At 44.2% G+C, this 15,990-nt stretch overlaps 1 protein-coding gene across 5 annotated transcripts in view; it reads right to left on the bottom strand.

The window, feature by feature from the left end:
- PTPRG (protein tyrosine phosphatase receptor type G) overlaps positions 1-15,990 on the bottom strand; it is a 730,377-nt gene that overhangs the window by 58,038 nt on the left and 656,349 nt on the right. For 3 of the 5 annotated variants that reach the window (XM_029242114.1, XM_029242111.1, XM_029242112.1), the window contains 2 exons: positions 14,491-14,577; positions 1,630-1,721 (listed from right to left, as the gene is read on the bottom strand). In XM_029242114.1, the coding sequence (XP_029097947.1) occupies positions 1,630-1,721; positions 14,491-14,577 (179 nt within the window). The remainder of the gene's footprint in view (positions 1-1,629; positions 1,722-14,490; positions 14,578-15,990) is intronic. The other 2 variants (XM_029242113.1, XM_029242116.1) reach the window with 1 other exon arrangement.

Below are 15,990 nucleotides of genomic sequence, written 5' to 3'. Positions count from 1 at the left end.
AATCAATTCAGAGGAGAGAGTCTCCCAGGCATTTTCCAGAGGGCAACAGATACTCTAGGTGATGCAAGAGGAAAATGATTATGCACAGCTGCTGTGCAAATCTGGCAGATTCAACAAAACTTATTCCCTGAGGATGGCGGGCTGATTCCTGTCTGCCACCTCTCAAAGGCAAGAGTGCAATCTCCTCCACCAACAATAAAGGTCAAGGGTCAGTAGAGAAGAATGAACGTAACACAAAACCTATCCCATCTGTATGGGAATCATTCAGCGGCCACAAAATGATCCAGTAGGGTACTTACCCAGACACTTTTCTGCTATCGCTCTCTTCTGTGTGGCAGACTTTTAGTGAGAGAAGCTGACCAGAAGGGAGAGAACATGGCCAATTCCAGCAATATCTAATGACTTAACACATAGAGACATAATGGGCCAAGTAAGTCCCCAACCATAACTGCACCGAGAGAAGATGAGGAAACAACAGCAGCATTCCTTCTGGGCACTCAGAGAAGGGCTGCACCTCTGAGCTTCACAGCTATGATCTTTTAAGAACCCTAAGGAAGATTTGCTGGTATTTATCATTCATTCATTCTTTCATTCATTCAGAGAGTCTGAGAATGCCTACTACATGCCAGTATTATTCTAGCACTAAGGAGACATCCACCTGCCTTTAGGAAGCTCTCATTGTAGTGTGGGGGGAGACCATAAACAAACAAGTAAAATACATGGTATATTAGATGATGAAGAAAACCATTCTGGAGAATGAGGCAGACAAGTGGGCTGTGCGGGTATGTGGGAGGTGGCACTTAATAAAAGTAGTGCCTCTGCTTACAAAAGAATAATGCCAAGAGGATGAATGTATAAGATATCTGAAGAGAGGTATTTACAAGTACAGAATGCAAGCCAGAGGAAGAGAATTCAATCCTGGCAAAATGGAAGGGGACGCAAAATAAAAATAGTGGGAGACATCTTCAAATCCCTCATGCCATCTATCACAGCAAACCCGCTGCTGAACTTCTAACGTCTACGGCATTTGTTAGGAATTACTAGTGTCCTCCACCAATCCCTATATCCCTAACAGTAACTGAGTGTTTCCTGTTTGTACCAAGGACAAATGAAACAGACACCAGATCAACAACATCTCCCTAGATCTCCACACAAACAGCCTAAGAACCCAAACTTCCGACACTAAGGTAATCAATATTTTCAGAGTAAGAAATCTTAGTAGAAATCTTAAAAAAAAAAAACAAAAAAAACCCACCCAGTATTTCAAATTGTGATTCTTTTTAAAAAAAAGCAAGCACAAATTACCTATCAGGACGAAATTTAGTCCAAGTAGATTGTAAATACATTAAGTACGTTTTCCCCTTTTTTCTACTGTTTCTTCCGTTCCCTCTTGTGAATCTACACTGTATGAACTCATAGTTATTTGTTCCCCTGAAAGATGATTTCATTACATGGCAGATATGTAAAGGAGTATAGATTTCATTAAATTACCCTTAGTTAAGGCTCTCGTAGACTGGGCAAGCTTGCAAAGGTTATAAAAATAATATTTTGTCATGGCTGTCACATAACACTGAGAACAAAAGAGAAAAACAATTAGCCCACTGGAAATAGGAGTCGTGTCTTACTTACCCGGAATAGGAATGATAGGAATACTTTCATTGGGGACCACCCGAGGTGAACTGCTATCTTCCACATAGAAATGAGCTGTCTGAAAACATTTTCTGTACAGGAAACAGAAAAACATGCAAACAGTGAGAGAAGAGAAATACACTTTGTCTGAGTTCACCACCTCTCAATTCTTTCAGATTCTCCCAGCTTTAAATTTCACCCAGCACTGAGTGCAGACCCATGGGAAAGTAACAAGATACAAGAAGGACAATATCCAGCCCATTGGAAGAACCCCAAATAGCTGAAGAATACCCATTTTTTTATTATACCATACCCATCCTCAGAGTTAAAAGGGAAAAAACTTCGTAGTGAACCACTCAGAAACATGAGAAGTTGGCACGGACTGTGTAAACCTGCTGTACAAACTGCGAGTCTTAGCCCACAATATTCCCAAATTCAACCTGTTCCAGAGGAAGACTTTGCTATTCTAAACCCCTAGCGCCAAGTTCAAAGCACATCTCAGACCCTCCCAAACGCAGTCATCAAACAGCCCAAGCACACAACAGCAGCACATTGTCAGCGCTCAGCGAAGGCCCTCGGAGCCCCAGACAGCTCTCGACGGGGGTCAGAGGGCTTCCAGGGGGCAGGCCCTCAAACTCCCAGGACCTGGACAGACAGCATGGGAAACAAAGAGCCAAAGGCTTCAAGTGTCAGCTGCTTGTTGGGGCTTCGGTTTTGTTTTTACCTGGACTTGAGACAAAGCAGGGAGCAAACACTGGTCATCACAGGACAGGCTGTGAAAAGAAAAGCCATCGGCAGCTCACTCAGCTTCTGCTTACTGCTGCCGGCCGGCAGGCCCTCGGCTTTCCTGCAGCCACGTCACTGCTCATTGCGGCCCTAATGAGCTGCCCCAAGCACAGGCTGAATATTTAATGAGGCTGCTCAGCGTGAATGGCTATTGTGACCAGAGAAGGGTCCCTGTTCATCTGGCAGAGGGGCTTCACAATAGCTGGCCCCACTGCTGGGTCTTTGAGCAAAGCAGGCGGCATCCTTCTGGTGCCTGGTGTCCCTGGGACTCATTCCACTCCTCCGGCATCTCTCACCAAGCCCCATTTACACCCACTGTAGCTTTGCTTTTTCGGGAGGCGTATTCCCACCACTGGAATTAAGTCAACTTTTCTTCGGAACTGTCATCGATCATCTAATCAGAAGTCCCAGGGATGATTCTGTTGGGTGTACCATGTTGCTATGAAGCCAAAGAAAAGGGGGTTGGGGGGTGGATCTGAAAGATCACGGGACTCTAGAGAGCACAGGAGATCTTGGTGGAAGCCAGGAGGCCTCCAAGTCCTACGGATTATTCCCCCGCAGCTTTACATGGAGCGATCAGAACCACGCACAATCAGAAACGATCGCGTGTCACACTGTGAAGTGTGTTCCTTTAAGCAGTGCCTATTTTCGGATGGAAAGCGGCTCTACCCACTGTACACCCGGGCATGGCTCTAGAAGAGGTCTGGATAGCTGCTCCCTATACCATTAGGGGGTCCTGAACATAAATCACTCCCACTCCGGGCACATCTCATGGGACTGCTCTCGCCGTGCTCTGAACAATGATTTTTTTCTATGAATTGCCTGGCATTTGTAGTATAAATAATAGAACACGTTTTCATCACTCACTGTCTAGCTGCCTATACCTAAATTTGGAAGGAACAGTCAGTCTGACTTACGCTACATGGACATGCAACGTACAAAGTATTTTAGGGCTGTGGTAGTAACGGAATCTTCTACTGAATGTGACATGATGCAAATCCATGTGGAAAAAACCCATGATTTTGTTGTCTGAGGTAATAGCTTCTTTCTGTTTCTAAGCTCATCAGCAAGTTTTCTCTTCTTGGATTCTTCCCCCTACGCCCCAGCAAATTTGCACAGATTTCCAGGATATAACACTAGAGTTAAAACACATAGGATACGGACTTCACAAACTAGCTAGAACCCTAACCAGCCAGCGTCATAGCTAAGGAAAATCTACTTTTGTTAAGATACTGACCACTGAAGTACTTAGTGCTATATGACGCTGAAACAAATGGCACACAATTTACCGGCTCAGACTTTAACTAAGTGAAGAAGGAAAAAAGTGCAAAAAAAGACACCCCACAACAACAACAAAGAAATAACTATTCTAAGACCACAATTACTCTACCTGTTAAATTTCTAAGATAGAAAGCATTAGTAAAAAGAATCAGTACCGGCCAAGGGACTGTTAACGTCAAGTGACTTGGAAAGGATAAACGACATCGTGGGTTCTTTTTCCGGCAGAAGACAGGCAGACAGTTCACCCAGACTCTCAGTTCCATGTGAGGCGAGAGGCTCCACATTCTCTTTGAAAAAAGCAGTGTGTACCGAAGCACATCACATGCTAGTGCCCCATGTGTGGCTGTTTATAATGGATTTTCCCTGGAGCAAAAGAACTCTGTGATTGCCAGAGAGGAGCACAGCACTGGGATGAAGGTCAGAAACCCGGAGACACAGCTCCCTACATCTGCACCTTGATGCAGGTCATGCGGGCTTTCCTCCCACCCATGGACTCGGGTGGGCACCCAACTATAGAACTTGGGGGCAAATGAATAAAGGTTTCAGTGGACCCACTAAACATTTATTCAGCACCCACTACACAGCAAGGAGCATGCATATAACGCATTCTTATGGCTGGACGCCTTAAAAACACCTCAAGCCTGGCTAAACACTGGAGTAATTTAGAAAGGATCGTGTGCACACGTAATTCACAATCTCTGCAGAAAAATTAGGAAATAAATACAAATGAACAAAAAGAAAAAACAATCAGGTAAAGTTACCCTCATCCTTCTCTTAGTAATCTTCACTATTAATATTGTGGGGTACATCCTTCCACACTTTTCCTCACTTATTGACTGTTCCTTGATCACTGACAGTGAGGGGCTGGGAGCAGAACATAAACAAGACAGACGAGGTCCCTGCCCTCAGGGCAGTTTATAGTCTCTTGGGGAAATCAACAACAAACAAGTAAACAAATAATTTCAAATAGTCAAGAGCTATGAAGAAAATAAAACAGGATGAGGTGGTGATAACTGATGCGGGGAGGTGAAGGAAGGGACCTCACCAGGACGTGGCATGGGAGCTGAGAGCTGATTGGGGAGGACCGGTCGTAGGAGGGTATAGGGGAAGACCACTCTAGGCAGATCCAGGAGCCGGTTAAAAGAGCCTTGGGGGCCTTCCCTGGTGGCGCGGTGGTTGGGAGTCCGCCTGCCGATGCAGGGGACACGGGTTCGTGCACCGGTCCGGGAAGATCCCACATGCTGCGGAGCGGCTGGGCCCTTGAGCCATGGCCACTGAGCCTGCGCGTCCGGAGCCTGTGCTCCGCAACGGGAGAGGCCACAACAGTGAGAGGCCCGCGTACCGCCAAAAAAACAAAACAAAACAAAACAAAAGAGCCTTGGAACAGAGTAAGCTCATCCACTGCAGGAACTGAAAGGAAGCCAGACTTAAGAGCAGGGCAAGAAGTGGACCCAGAGAGGTGGGCAAGAGCCAGGTCATGCCAGGCCGAAGACCACAAGCTTCACTGGCATCTGTGAGCGATGGAAAGCCAACGGAGGGCTTTAATCCGCGGACTGGAACGGTCTGACTCATCTCCTTTGAAGCGCTCACTTTGGCTGCCTGGTGGTGAACAGAGTACAGAGCAGCAAGAACGGAGCAAGGAGATGCATCAGGGGCTACTGATGTAATCTCACCCAAATACAGACAGGCAGACCAAAATGAGGTCATATTTATATGTATCTCCTTGATAACAAGTATGAACTGACATCTCACGTTAATGTCTCTTCCACTTCATGGATGCGCTACATTGTTAGATATTTCACTTATTATTTCTTGAATAACTATTGACTGGGGATCTACTTTGGGCGAGGGACTGACTACGGTGCTCAGCTGTGGTCATCTTTTCACTACCAGTGACCACACGGAGATGAACACTCTGGGGGTACACATTCTGCACTTTGAGTTTAAAATCTAAGAAAAGGGGCTGGTTCAGAGTCGTTATCACATGACATTTTATTTAACCTGCTCACCTCAGAGAAATCTCAGGAGAGGGTTTTTTTTGTTTTGTTTTGTTTTGTTTTACCTCCAGCAGTATCCAGGAATAAAAATGTAAAGGCAGTGATTTTGGAGAAGAGGAAAAGAAAATGGAAGTTTTAATGTCTCTAAATGTCTCAACTGTGAAGTGTTTGAAGAGGCAGTCTTGTCTCTAATTCTGAGCTCAGGAAAATGGAGATAAAATTTCTGAAAATGTCCGACTGTGTCACCGAGCATGCAATTTCAAAGTTCTATCTAGGTCTAATTCACTTTCAAATAACTGACTCTAAAACCCCTCATTGAATGAAAAAGATTCTAGGATCATCAAGAGCCATTTTCTAAAATTATTTCTTCACAGCGAGCATTTGTTTATGCCAGTACCTTAAAAAGGGAAAACTATAAAGTAGATCATGTTTGGAATAAAAAAATACATTTTCAAGTTTCACTACAAATTACAGTCCGGTGGGTTCCCACCATAAGTTCTGTTTTCACCGCTTGCCGCCTTCTTTCTTTCTTTTCTTTTTCTCTGCCCACCCCAACCCCTATATATGTGCTTTAAGGAACTGAGAACAGATCTGTTTTTTTTTTTTTTAATTGGCCCTGACTGGCTTAGTAATGATCCAAATTAGTTATCTTTTACTTTGCTTCATCTACCTTTGAGCATGTGTTTTCCTGACACTCTGAGTTTCCCAATTTAGGAATTTAAGTCCACCTTAGTTTTGGAGGGTCCTGACGTCAGTCAGCTACCCCCACCAACCCATGCATGCACACACGCGCACCCCACTGAACTTTCAATCATGCACTGGTTATCACCCAGAGGCACGTATCTCTTTGGTTTGGGAAGCTTTTAAGATAGAGAAAAACGGTTCCCGAGAGTCTCCAGCACTCTAGGAAAGCCCGAACAAAATAAAACAATCTTGAATGGCAGACACCTTAAAAATGCCCAGAGAAGACTCTAGATTTTAAAGGGTCCCCTATGAGATAGGAAACAGTATTAACAATTCAAGGATGGGGATGTCCCTGGTGGTCCAGTGGTTAAGACTCTGCGCTCCCAATGCCGGGGGATGGGTTTGATCCCTGGTCAGGGAACTAAGATCCCTCATGCCGCATGGCGCAGCCCAAAAAAAAAAAAAAAAAGTTAAAAAAAATAGAATTCAAGGACGTTAACATACTCATCTCAAACACAGAAAGAAAAACTGTATTGCCTATACTTGAATAAAAACGTGAAAGGTCTTCTGCTTTGTTTCTGTTATAAGTTTCTCAGAAATAGGATGGAATTCTCCAAATTGGAGCCAAGTGTTCTGCCACTGTATAGAACAGAAGTCTCAGCACAGAAGAAACTCAGATTTCTCAAATGAAAGTTTTTCCTCCTAAAGCTACCTTTTAAGCCACCTTTGTGGCTTTATGGCTCTATTGTCTGCCAGCAAAATAAATTTTAGTTTCTATGAAGGAACTGAAGTTGTCGATACGAACTTTACTATCAAGCAGTTCATGATGTTCTGATGTCCTGAATTCCAGGCGTCCTGCCACTTGAACAAATTTGAAAACCACCGAGTTAGATGGCTTTCTAAACTCCCCCTCCCTGGCCCGTGAAGCAAGTACCACTATAGAGTTCCATCGCACGTTCACTGAACGCTCCCAGATGGATGCAAGAAAAAGACATCCCAGTTTGCAGAAGATACTTTTCCTCCGTTCAACTCGAGGGGAATCTGGGCCAGAATGAAAATGAAATGGGAGATGTGAGTCTCTGGGTCCCACTTCTCCTATGCCTCTCACAGACTAAGCATCTCTCACCTTGAATGAGAGTCTACCGTTTAACGGTATGCATGTCTCACATGACACAGCCCCAGAACACAAGCCAAATGCTTCTGGTTTTTGACCAAAGATGGTCAACTATGTGTATCTCACAGGAAGTTCTAAGTAGCAAAATGGAAACAAGCTTTCTATATTACTCTCCCTTCCTTCATCCCTTTTTAGAAAACCAACATGGGCTCATAGTTTAAGATTTCTAAGAAAGGCTTGACTAGAAGTGAAAAGGATAATGTACCAGATCCTCTCCAGTAGTTGATCAGAAGTGGATCCTGGCTAGCAGCTCCCTGGTCTCAAGACCACACCCCACTACCTGTGGTCCAGACCCATCCGGTGTCTGAAGGCCTCGTGGCAGGAATGGGCACGTATGCATCAGCCTGGCTTCTAAAAACCCACAGACACTTAAAGCTTAGTCATGAACAATGGGTCTCGGACTGAAATTTCTAAAAATAACTTTGCATTCTTTCAAATAAGGCATATATTTTGAAGAGAGACTTTTTCAAAAATCAAAAATTCTACTCTTGGGCTTCCCTGGTGGCGCAGTGGTTGAGGGTCTGCCTGCCGATGCAGGGGACACGGGTTCGTGGCCCGGTCCAGGAGGATCCCACATGCCGCAGAGCGGCTGGGCCCGTGAACCATAGACGCTGGGCCTGCGCGTCCGGAGCCTGTGCTCCGCAACAGGAGAGGCCACCAACAGTGAGAGGCCCGCGTACCGAAAAAAAAAAAAAATTCTATTCTTGAGAAAGCACAGCCCATGTCAAAGTACATCTTCTAGTCAGGATGCAGTAGATACCAACCGAGATCAGTAAGCCATCAATGCCAATTCCCAGAGCTCCCCACCGAAACACACATGCTGCCAGCACAGGACAGGCTGGTGTGTTTAATTGGCTCTCTTGACGAATGAACTACACACACACACACACACACACACACACACACACACACACACACACACACACAGCCAGCTACTCTGGCTGTGCTTTGTAACTTAATAAATAAACTCAAGTTACAGAGGCTTCCTATTCAAACAAAACGCAGCAAACTACAAAGATAAGCAGGAACCCTCTAGACTCTCCTTTCCTCGCCTCTCATTTCTTTCCAGGAATCTGACACATCTTAAGGCAGAACACCCAGTGAGAGCAAACTTCCGCAGAAAGGCTTTCCTTTCTGCTGCTCCTGTCTTCCCAGGTACCTGCTTAGATAACCTCTGATGTGTCCTAACAATTTTCTTACTTAGACCTCTTTCTGCCCCTCGAACAGGAAGCTGGGAATAATTTAGGTGACTGATACTTTTCAACAGCTAAGTGCCGACCTCCAGTCCGGGAAGATTGAATATTGGAAATGTGAGGAGTTCCACTCCGTACGGCTCCTCCGAAGGCAGAAATCCAGACCCGCTTACAGGAGAGGGGGTTTCGGAGGTCTCTAGAAATCTGGGTCAAAATGGGCATCCCTTTGGCAAGCTTGAGATGTCACCCTGTTGTCATCCAGGGTCCTCGGCTTATAGTAACACTGCCCTTAGCATCAGCATGACTGATGGGGCCGGGGCGAGAGCGGGATCACGACACGATTTCTAGGCTCCTGTGAAAAACCCGGGATTACAAAATAACCAAATACTGATATATAGGGATTAGGAACCAAGTCACTGTCTTCAAATTGAGCTCAATGCTTTTATAATCACATCGGAGTGACAAGGAGTTTGTCAGTGGCGTGCAGCTCAAAATGCTAATTGCAGGCTAGAACGGGCCATTGGCTGAGCTGCTGTTGAATATTAATTAAGTAATCGTAACTGATTTGTATACTGCCCTCATCTAAATTTACGGCGGCACGCCCGCTAATAATCCCGTTCATTCTCACGCTGTCGAGTACAGAAATCATGTTAGTATTTACTTTTGTAAATGGAGCTGTTGTAGTAAACCGTGTATGAATAAGAGCCATTTATGAATAGAAAGTGGTAACACGTTTGCATGCCTTCCAGGAAGACGACTGAGGCCTGTGTTAAAAAGACATGGATTGATATATTAGGGCAAAATGTTTCAAGGAATGGAATTGACAAAGACAACAATAGAAGGAAAAGTCTGTGGGCGTTGATGGGCTTTTCCTCAAAGAGGAGGGTCTGCTAGAAATAATGCGGGGGTCCTGCTTAGAAAAGAGCCCAGTGTAAGTTCTGAGCTGAGGTGTTTCACACGCAACCACTCACTTGCGGTTCAGTTTCCTTTACTGCGTGTTAAATGACTCTGTTTGTCAAACTCAGTTTATACTTGTAGTATCTTTTCAGGAGGGGATCTTCTAGAAAAAAAGAATTGAGGGCTGTGTTTCTCATTTGCATAGTCTCCAAACTGTCAAAGAGACACGGGATCTGACAAATACCGATGTCCTTGTGGGGATAACCTAACGGCATAATCCACATCGGGGCTAGCCTGGAAATCCTGGGACAGATGGTTGCCATAACCTGGATCAGTGGGGCTTGTCAGGTGTGAGGAGGAGATGATGGGAGGAAGGGGAAGAGAATAGCGAACAAAATTATGTTGAAGCTGAGTGGGGGGGGGAGGGGGTGACAGAGCGAAGAGATATTAAATGAGTAGAAAGTGTTTTGAAATATTTTGGATGTCACCTGGGTAGGAGAGATGTGCTGTGCAAGTCTCGTTACAGCTGGAAGTGACAAAAATCTGATTTCTGCAGTGAGAATTTTATTGGAGGATGCAGACTGCCTGCAATTAACATCTTAGGAAGGTGGGAGAAAATTAACAAATTATATCCCCATCAGTGGTCTCAAGGCAACATACCTCCTAGCTAGATATTAAGTTTGCCAAGAAACCCTTGCAGACACCCTGAAGTACTGGTAACGCTTTCCAGGAGATAAGAGAGGAAAAGGTCACTTCATAAACCACATTTTGACAAGACTGAGAACCTGAACAGGGCAGTTTCTATGTTCCAGCTGGTTTTAAGGAAGTGAGCTCTGGGCAGTCCTTGCCAACAATCCCAGCTGTTACCCTGAAAGAAGGCTTTGAAGTCATCTCCCGTTTAGTTAGGACCCTGGCCTGGAATGTTCTCCATTTCTGGACTGAGGCTTCAGGAACTCTGTACCTTATCTTGCCGCTGTTTTAGAGCCCTGACACAATTCCCCACTGACTGGGAAGGTTAACGGGGACAGGATGGGTCCAACTTATTTTGGAAATTCACATTTTACTTATTGCACATATGATTCAGTATCTGTATCATAAAATGGTCTGGTAAAAACCTTTGGCAACTACTTATTTCATTAACATACTGACTGAACTGAAGTCAGTCAGGCTTTTGCTGTAAGAGTCTTATTTTAAGGATCTAGTGAGGTATTACGTGCTTCTTCACTAAACAGCCCCAGATTGCAGTACTTTTTAAATACCTGGGACCATCTGGGAAAAAAAAAGTTGATTCAGACATCACACCATCAACCAGGTTAAATTCCAAATGATTTAAGAATTTCACATTAAAATTTGAAGCCATAAAAGTACCTTAAAAAAAGTAACCTCAGAATGGGGAAAGATTTTCTAATGACGACTCAAAACTCAGAAACCAAAGAAGAAATTTATGGATAAATCCAATTATATCAACATGAAAGAAGCAGCATAAACACAGTTAAAAGACAAACCCCAAATTAGGAAAAAAAAATCTGCAACCCATATTGCTGACAAGAGAGCTCTCTCTTAAATAGAAAACGACCGACAATGCAAAGGAAGAATGAGCAAAAGATAAAACAATTTACAGAAAAAGAAATACAAATGGCACAGACATATGAAAGATGTTTAGCCTCACTTACAATAACAGAGAACACTTTATTAAAACTACACTAAGACACCATTTTTTTTCACCTATAAGGTTAGCAAAAATGCCGAAGTTTGACAACACCCTGTGCTGGAAAAGCTGTAGGGAAATAGGTAGGCTCATGCATTGCTAGTAGAAGCCCGCCTTGGTGTCTCCCCAGGGAGAGCAATGTGTCACCATCTATCAAAATTACAAATGCACGTAGCTCGTAAAACAGCCAATTTCTTGAATTTATCCTACAAATAGACTCATCCACTTGCAAAATAACATATAAAGTTATTCACCACACTATTGTTTGTCATAACAAAAGACCTGAGAACAACCAAAATGACAGCCACAGGAGACTAGTTAAACAAATCACAACACAACTATACAAAAAAATACCGTGCTTCTGTAAAAAAGAATGAGAAAACTATATACACATCGAGAAAAATCACGTTACGTGAAAAAAGGTTTATGACAGTGTATGCAGTATTCTCCTCTGTAAAAGGAGATAAGGGGATATAGGTTCAAACACACACACACACACACACACACACACACACACACACACAGCAACCTTTAAGGACAGACAATTACCTAGTAGTAGTGGTTACCTGTGCATGATGGGGTAGGAAGCAGGGTTTGGTGGGTGGGTGATGGCATGGAGATCTCGGAGTATATATAATTTTACACTTTTTGACTTTTGACCCATGTCAAGTATTACCTATTCAAAATCCTAAAACACTGAAAAATTTACAACTTTTTTGGAAAAGTAAATACTTGGGTCTGATTTTTATTGTTTTTTCTTCCCCCTTCTGGGGAGATAATCAGCGATCCCTTCTTACAGGCTTGGTCCTGCTTGGTGATTCTGTCCACCCTTGGACTGCACTGACCCTCCCTCCCTCCTGACGTGCGAGAGGAGTGGTTAAGGCCAGTGAGGTTAGACAAAGGGGCCAAGAGGAGCAGGGCCCCCCTGTCCCCTGGAAGGCTTCCTATAGAGCAGCAAAGGGTGCAACTGGGTCAGGGGGCTCCACAAAAGCTCCTGGGGATAGAGTAGGGGGAGGGGAGGGGAAAGTGGGCTGGCTGGAGGTCTTCAGGACACAGAACCCTCAGGAGGAGTGAGGAATGGCAGGCTCTGGAGGGAGAGGGTATGGCAGGGTAGCCAGCAGAGAAGAGCGGAGACTTGAGAATACGTCTTTACCAGGCCCATATCTTCACCATGGAGAAGTCAGCACAGCACGTGGGGCAGTGAGGAGAGGTGGCATCGCTAAGGACTCAGACCACAGGGGTGGCAGTCCCCAGTCGGCCACCTGAGCAGGGTGGCCCCGACAAGTAACTTCTCAGAGCCCTGGTTCCCTCATCTTCTAACGGGGTAATAAATTTCACGCACTAAGCATTTTACACCTATTACCTCATTTACTCTTCACAGCCCTGCGACAAGGAACGATTACTAGACCCATTTTCTAGATGAGTCAGTTGAGGCTCAGAGGGCTTCGGGAAGTAACTCAAGGTCACAGAGCCAGGAGGAGGTAGAGCTGCAATGAGAGCTCACAACTCCCTGAGCCAAGGTCTGTCTTAGTTCCTAATTTTATAAAAAAAAGTAAAGTCAAAGACATGATTCACAAGTAGGTGAATTCTATAAATACTTGTAGTTTCCCAAGATAGTTCTCAACTTCTAGACCTACATAAAACTGTGCTTCCCCCAAGCTTCTGGCACTCAGAAGTACAGAAGATACCAGAGGGACTGAAGTGCTTTATAACAAAACATAGCCTCTCAGGATCTAAAATATATCCCTAACGAGCACACTCCCACATTTGGGGCCAAGTACAAAAATTAGACTAAGTAACAGTCTAACAGTCCACTTGGCTATGGCATCATTTCTGGAAAGGACTTAGAAATTGGAAGAGCATTTATCTTTGTGCCATCCACGAGGTAATGCTGGCTTTTAAAAGTGTTACAGTCAAAACCACATTATATTTATAATGAACTGGGCATAAAAGTTAGGCATTTAATTGATGTTCAAGGTCTCCCTCTTAAGATTAGATCTTTGAATCGAAAGCTTGTACAGAGGGGTTTCTCTTTCAGTTTTTACCCTTGGAGTGTTGAAAATGTGATTCAAAATCGAAGACTTCAATAAGTAAAAAGAGATCATAGAAAGAATAATTACATTACCAGAGTCAGCCGTTACTGCCTTTCTCTAAAAGGCCAAAATTGCACCGTTGACCTTAAAAGAAGATGGATCATAGAATTTCTCATTAATCTTCCATAATTCTTATACTATACCATCTTAGGATAGGTATACGTCTCATAGGTATCCCTGATTATAGTGGGTGGATATCTACAATTTCATCTAATAATCTGATTTACCCACAACCAATGGAGACAAATAATTCCATGTAAAAATTCTAATGTAAATTCAATAAATTGGTTCATTGAAAGTAATAAAGGACTACTCACAACAAAATATTAACTAGTGAATTATCCTAATTGGCCATTTAATATTAAAGTATTAATTACCATATTAAGCAGTTTGCCTAGATAAGCCTTACAAAAGTATTATCAAGGGCTCATGTGTGGTGATTAAAATTACATAATCCCGACTCCTAAAGGTTTATTATAAATCTTTCCAGGACAATAATTTTTTCAAGTATTCAAGCTATCTAGAACTTTTATTTATTTTTTTAAATTTTAGCCTTCTTATGGAAAAACACACGATGTAACCCCATTTACTTGTTCTTCCCTTCCTAGTCGTCTTCCTTAACTCTTCTACAAATTTAGGTTTCTACAAGGTATTTTTCACTTATAAGGCTAAACGCATGCATAAACTTTTTTTTTAAAACTCTCAAACATGCAAACATCTGAAATTTCAGAAAGAAAATGGATGCAACAGACATACAGACACATAAACACAGAACGCACCCCCATCCTAGAAACAAAAAACATCCCCCCAAATGGCAAAATCAAGCAAAGCAAGCACGCATAGGACATAAATTTAGTTGCTACCAGCTACCTGCAAGCTGCACTGGTATTTGCAAGTCATACTTTTGGGAGCTGGGGTAGAACAGGTGAGTTTCAGCACCGTGCTGTCTAGAGGGCTTTAATCCCCATGGCAACAGAACAAAAATCCGGCAAACCAGTCCCGGCCAAAGAGACCCCCCTCCCCCACCTTAAGCTTGACTGCCCCTCACCTGCTCCCCTTCTCTCCTCTCTCCCCAGAAGAAGGCACTTCATGGAAACGTCTGGGAAAGCCCTTGGACTTTATTTTGTTACACCCTCTAAATGGACAAAAAACAAAAGAGAACAGGTGTAGCAGACAATACTTTCAAATGGCCACCAAGAGTTCCACCGATTCCCCCCTCCCACCTATCACAGACAAACCCCACCATTAGGCCTCACTGGGGGCATGTTCCATAGGGAAAGGTTACACACAATGATATCTGGGCTTGTTAAGGTCTTTTATGCTGAGATAAGAAATGGGAAATGGGAACTTTGCTCTTAAAAAGCTGTCTTTAGATATTAGAAACCTCTATCACCCCTGGTGTTAATGGAAGGTAAAGATATCACCAACCTTGGCTGCGTGAACACAGCCTGAAGGGGGCTAGTGCGCCACAACTAGCCAGGAGGGAGTCCGGGAAAAAGTCTGGAGCTGCCGAAGAGGCAAGAGACCGTTGTTTCGGGGTGCGCGAGGAGAGGGGATTCAGAGCACCGCCTAAACGAACTCCAGAGACGGGCGCGAGCCGCGGCTATCAGCACGGACCCCAGAGACGGGCATGAGATGCTAAGGCTGCTGCTGCCGCCACCCAGAAGCCTGTGTGCGAGCACAGGTCACTATCCACACCTCCCCTCCCGGGAGCCTGTGCAGCCCGCCACAACTTCCCCGGGAGAACGCACAGCGCGCCTCAGGCTGGTGCAATGTCACGCCGGCCTCTGCCGCCGCAGGCTCGTCCCACATCCGTACCCCTCCCCCTCCCCGCGGCCTGAGTGAGCCAGAGCCCTCGAATCAGCGGCTCCTTTAACTCTGTCCTGTCTGAGTGAAGAACAGACGCCCTCAGGCGACCTACACGCAGAGGCGGGGCCAAATCCAAAGCTGAGCCCCGGGAGCTGTGCGAACAAAGAAGAGAAAGGGAAATCTCTCCCAGCAGCCTCAGGAGCAGCGGATTAAATCTCCACAATCAACTTGATGTACCCTGCATCTGTGGAATCCATGAATAGACAACGAATCATCCCAAATTAAGGAGGTGGAGTGTGATTTTCTCTGTATAGTTTTGCTTTTACCATTTGTCCTAGGGTTCTGTCTGTCCTTTTTTTAATTTTTTTTTTAAGTGTCGTTTTTTAGCACTTGTTATCACTGGTGAATTTGTTTTTTGTTTGGTTGCTCTCTTCTTTCTTTCTTTTTTATTACTTTTTAATTTCTTCTTTATTTTTAATAATTTTTATGTTTCATTTTAATAACTTTATTTTTCTCTTTCTTTCTTTCTTTGTTTCTTTTTTTCTCCCTTTTCTTCTGAGCCATGTGGCTGACAGAGTCTTGGTGCTCCAGCTGGGTGTCAGGCCTGTGCCTCTGAGGTGGGAGAGCTGAGTTCAGGACACTGGTCCACCTGAGACATCCTGGATCCACATAATATCAAACAGCAAAAGCTCTTCCACAGATCTCCATCTCAACGCTAAGACCCAGCTCCACTCAACGA

Source organism: Monodon monoceros, unplaced genomic scaffold (assembly GCF_005190385.1).
Source record: "Monodon monoceros isolate NGI ecotype Baffin Bay Population unplaced genomic scaffold, NGI_Narwhal_1 Super_Scaffold_3, whole genome shotgun sequence".
In the NCBI taxonomy this organism is placed as follows: Eukaryota; Metazoa; Chordata; class Mammalia; order Artiodactyla; family Monodontidae; genus Monodon; species Monodon monoceros.
Note: the sequence above shows the minus strand (reverse complement) of the source record. Positions and strands in the feature narration are given on the sequence as shown.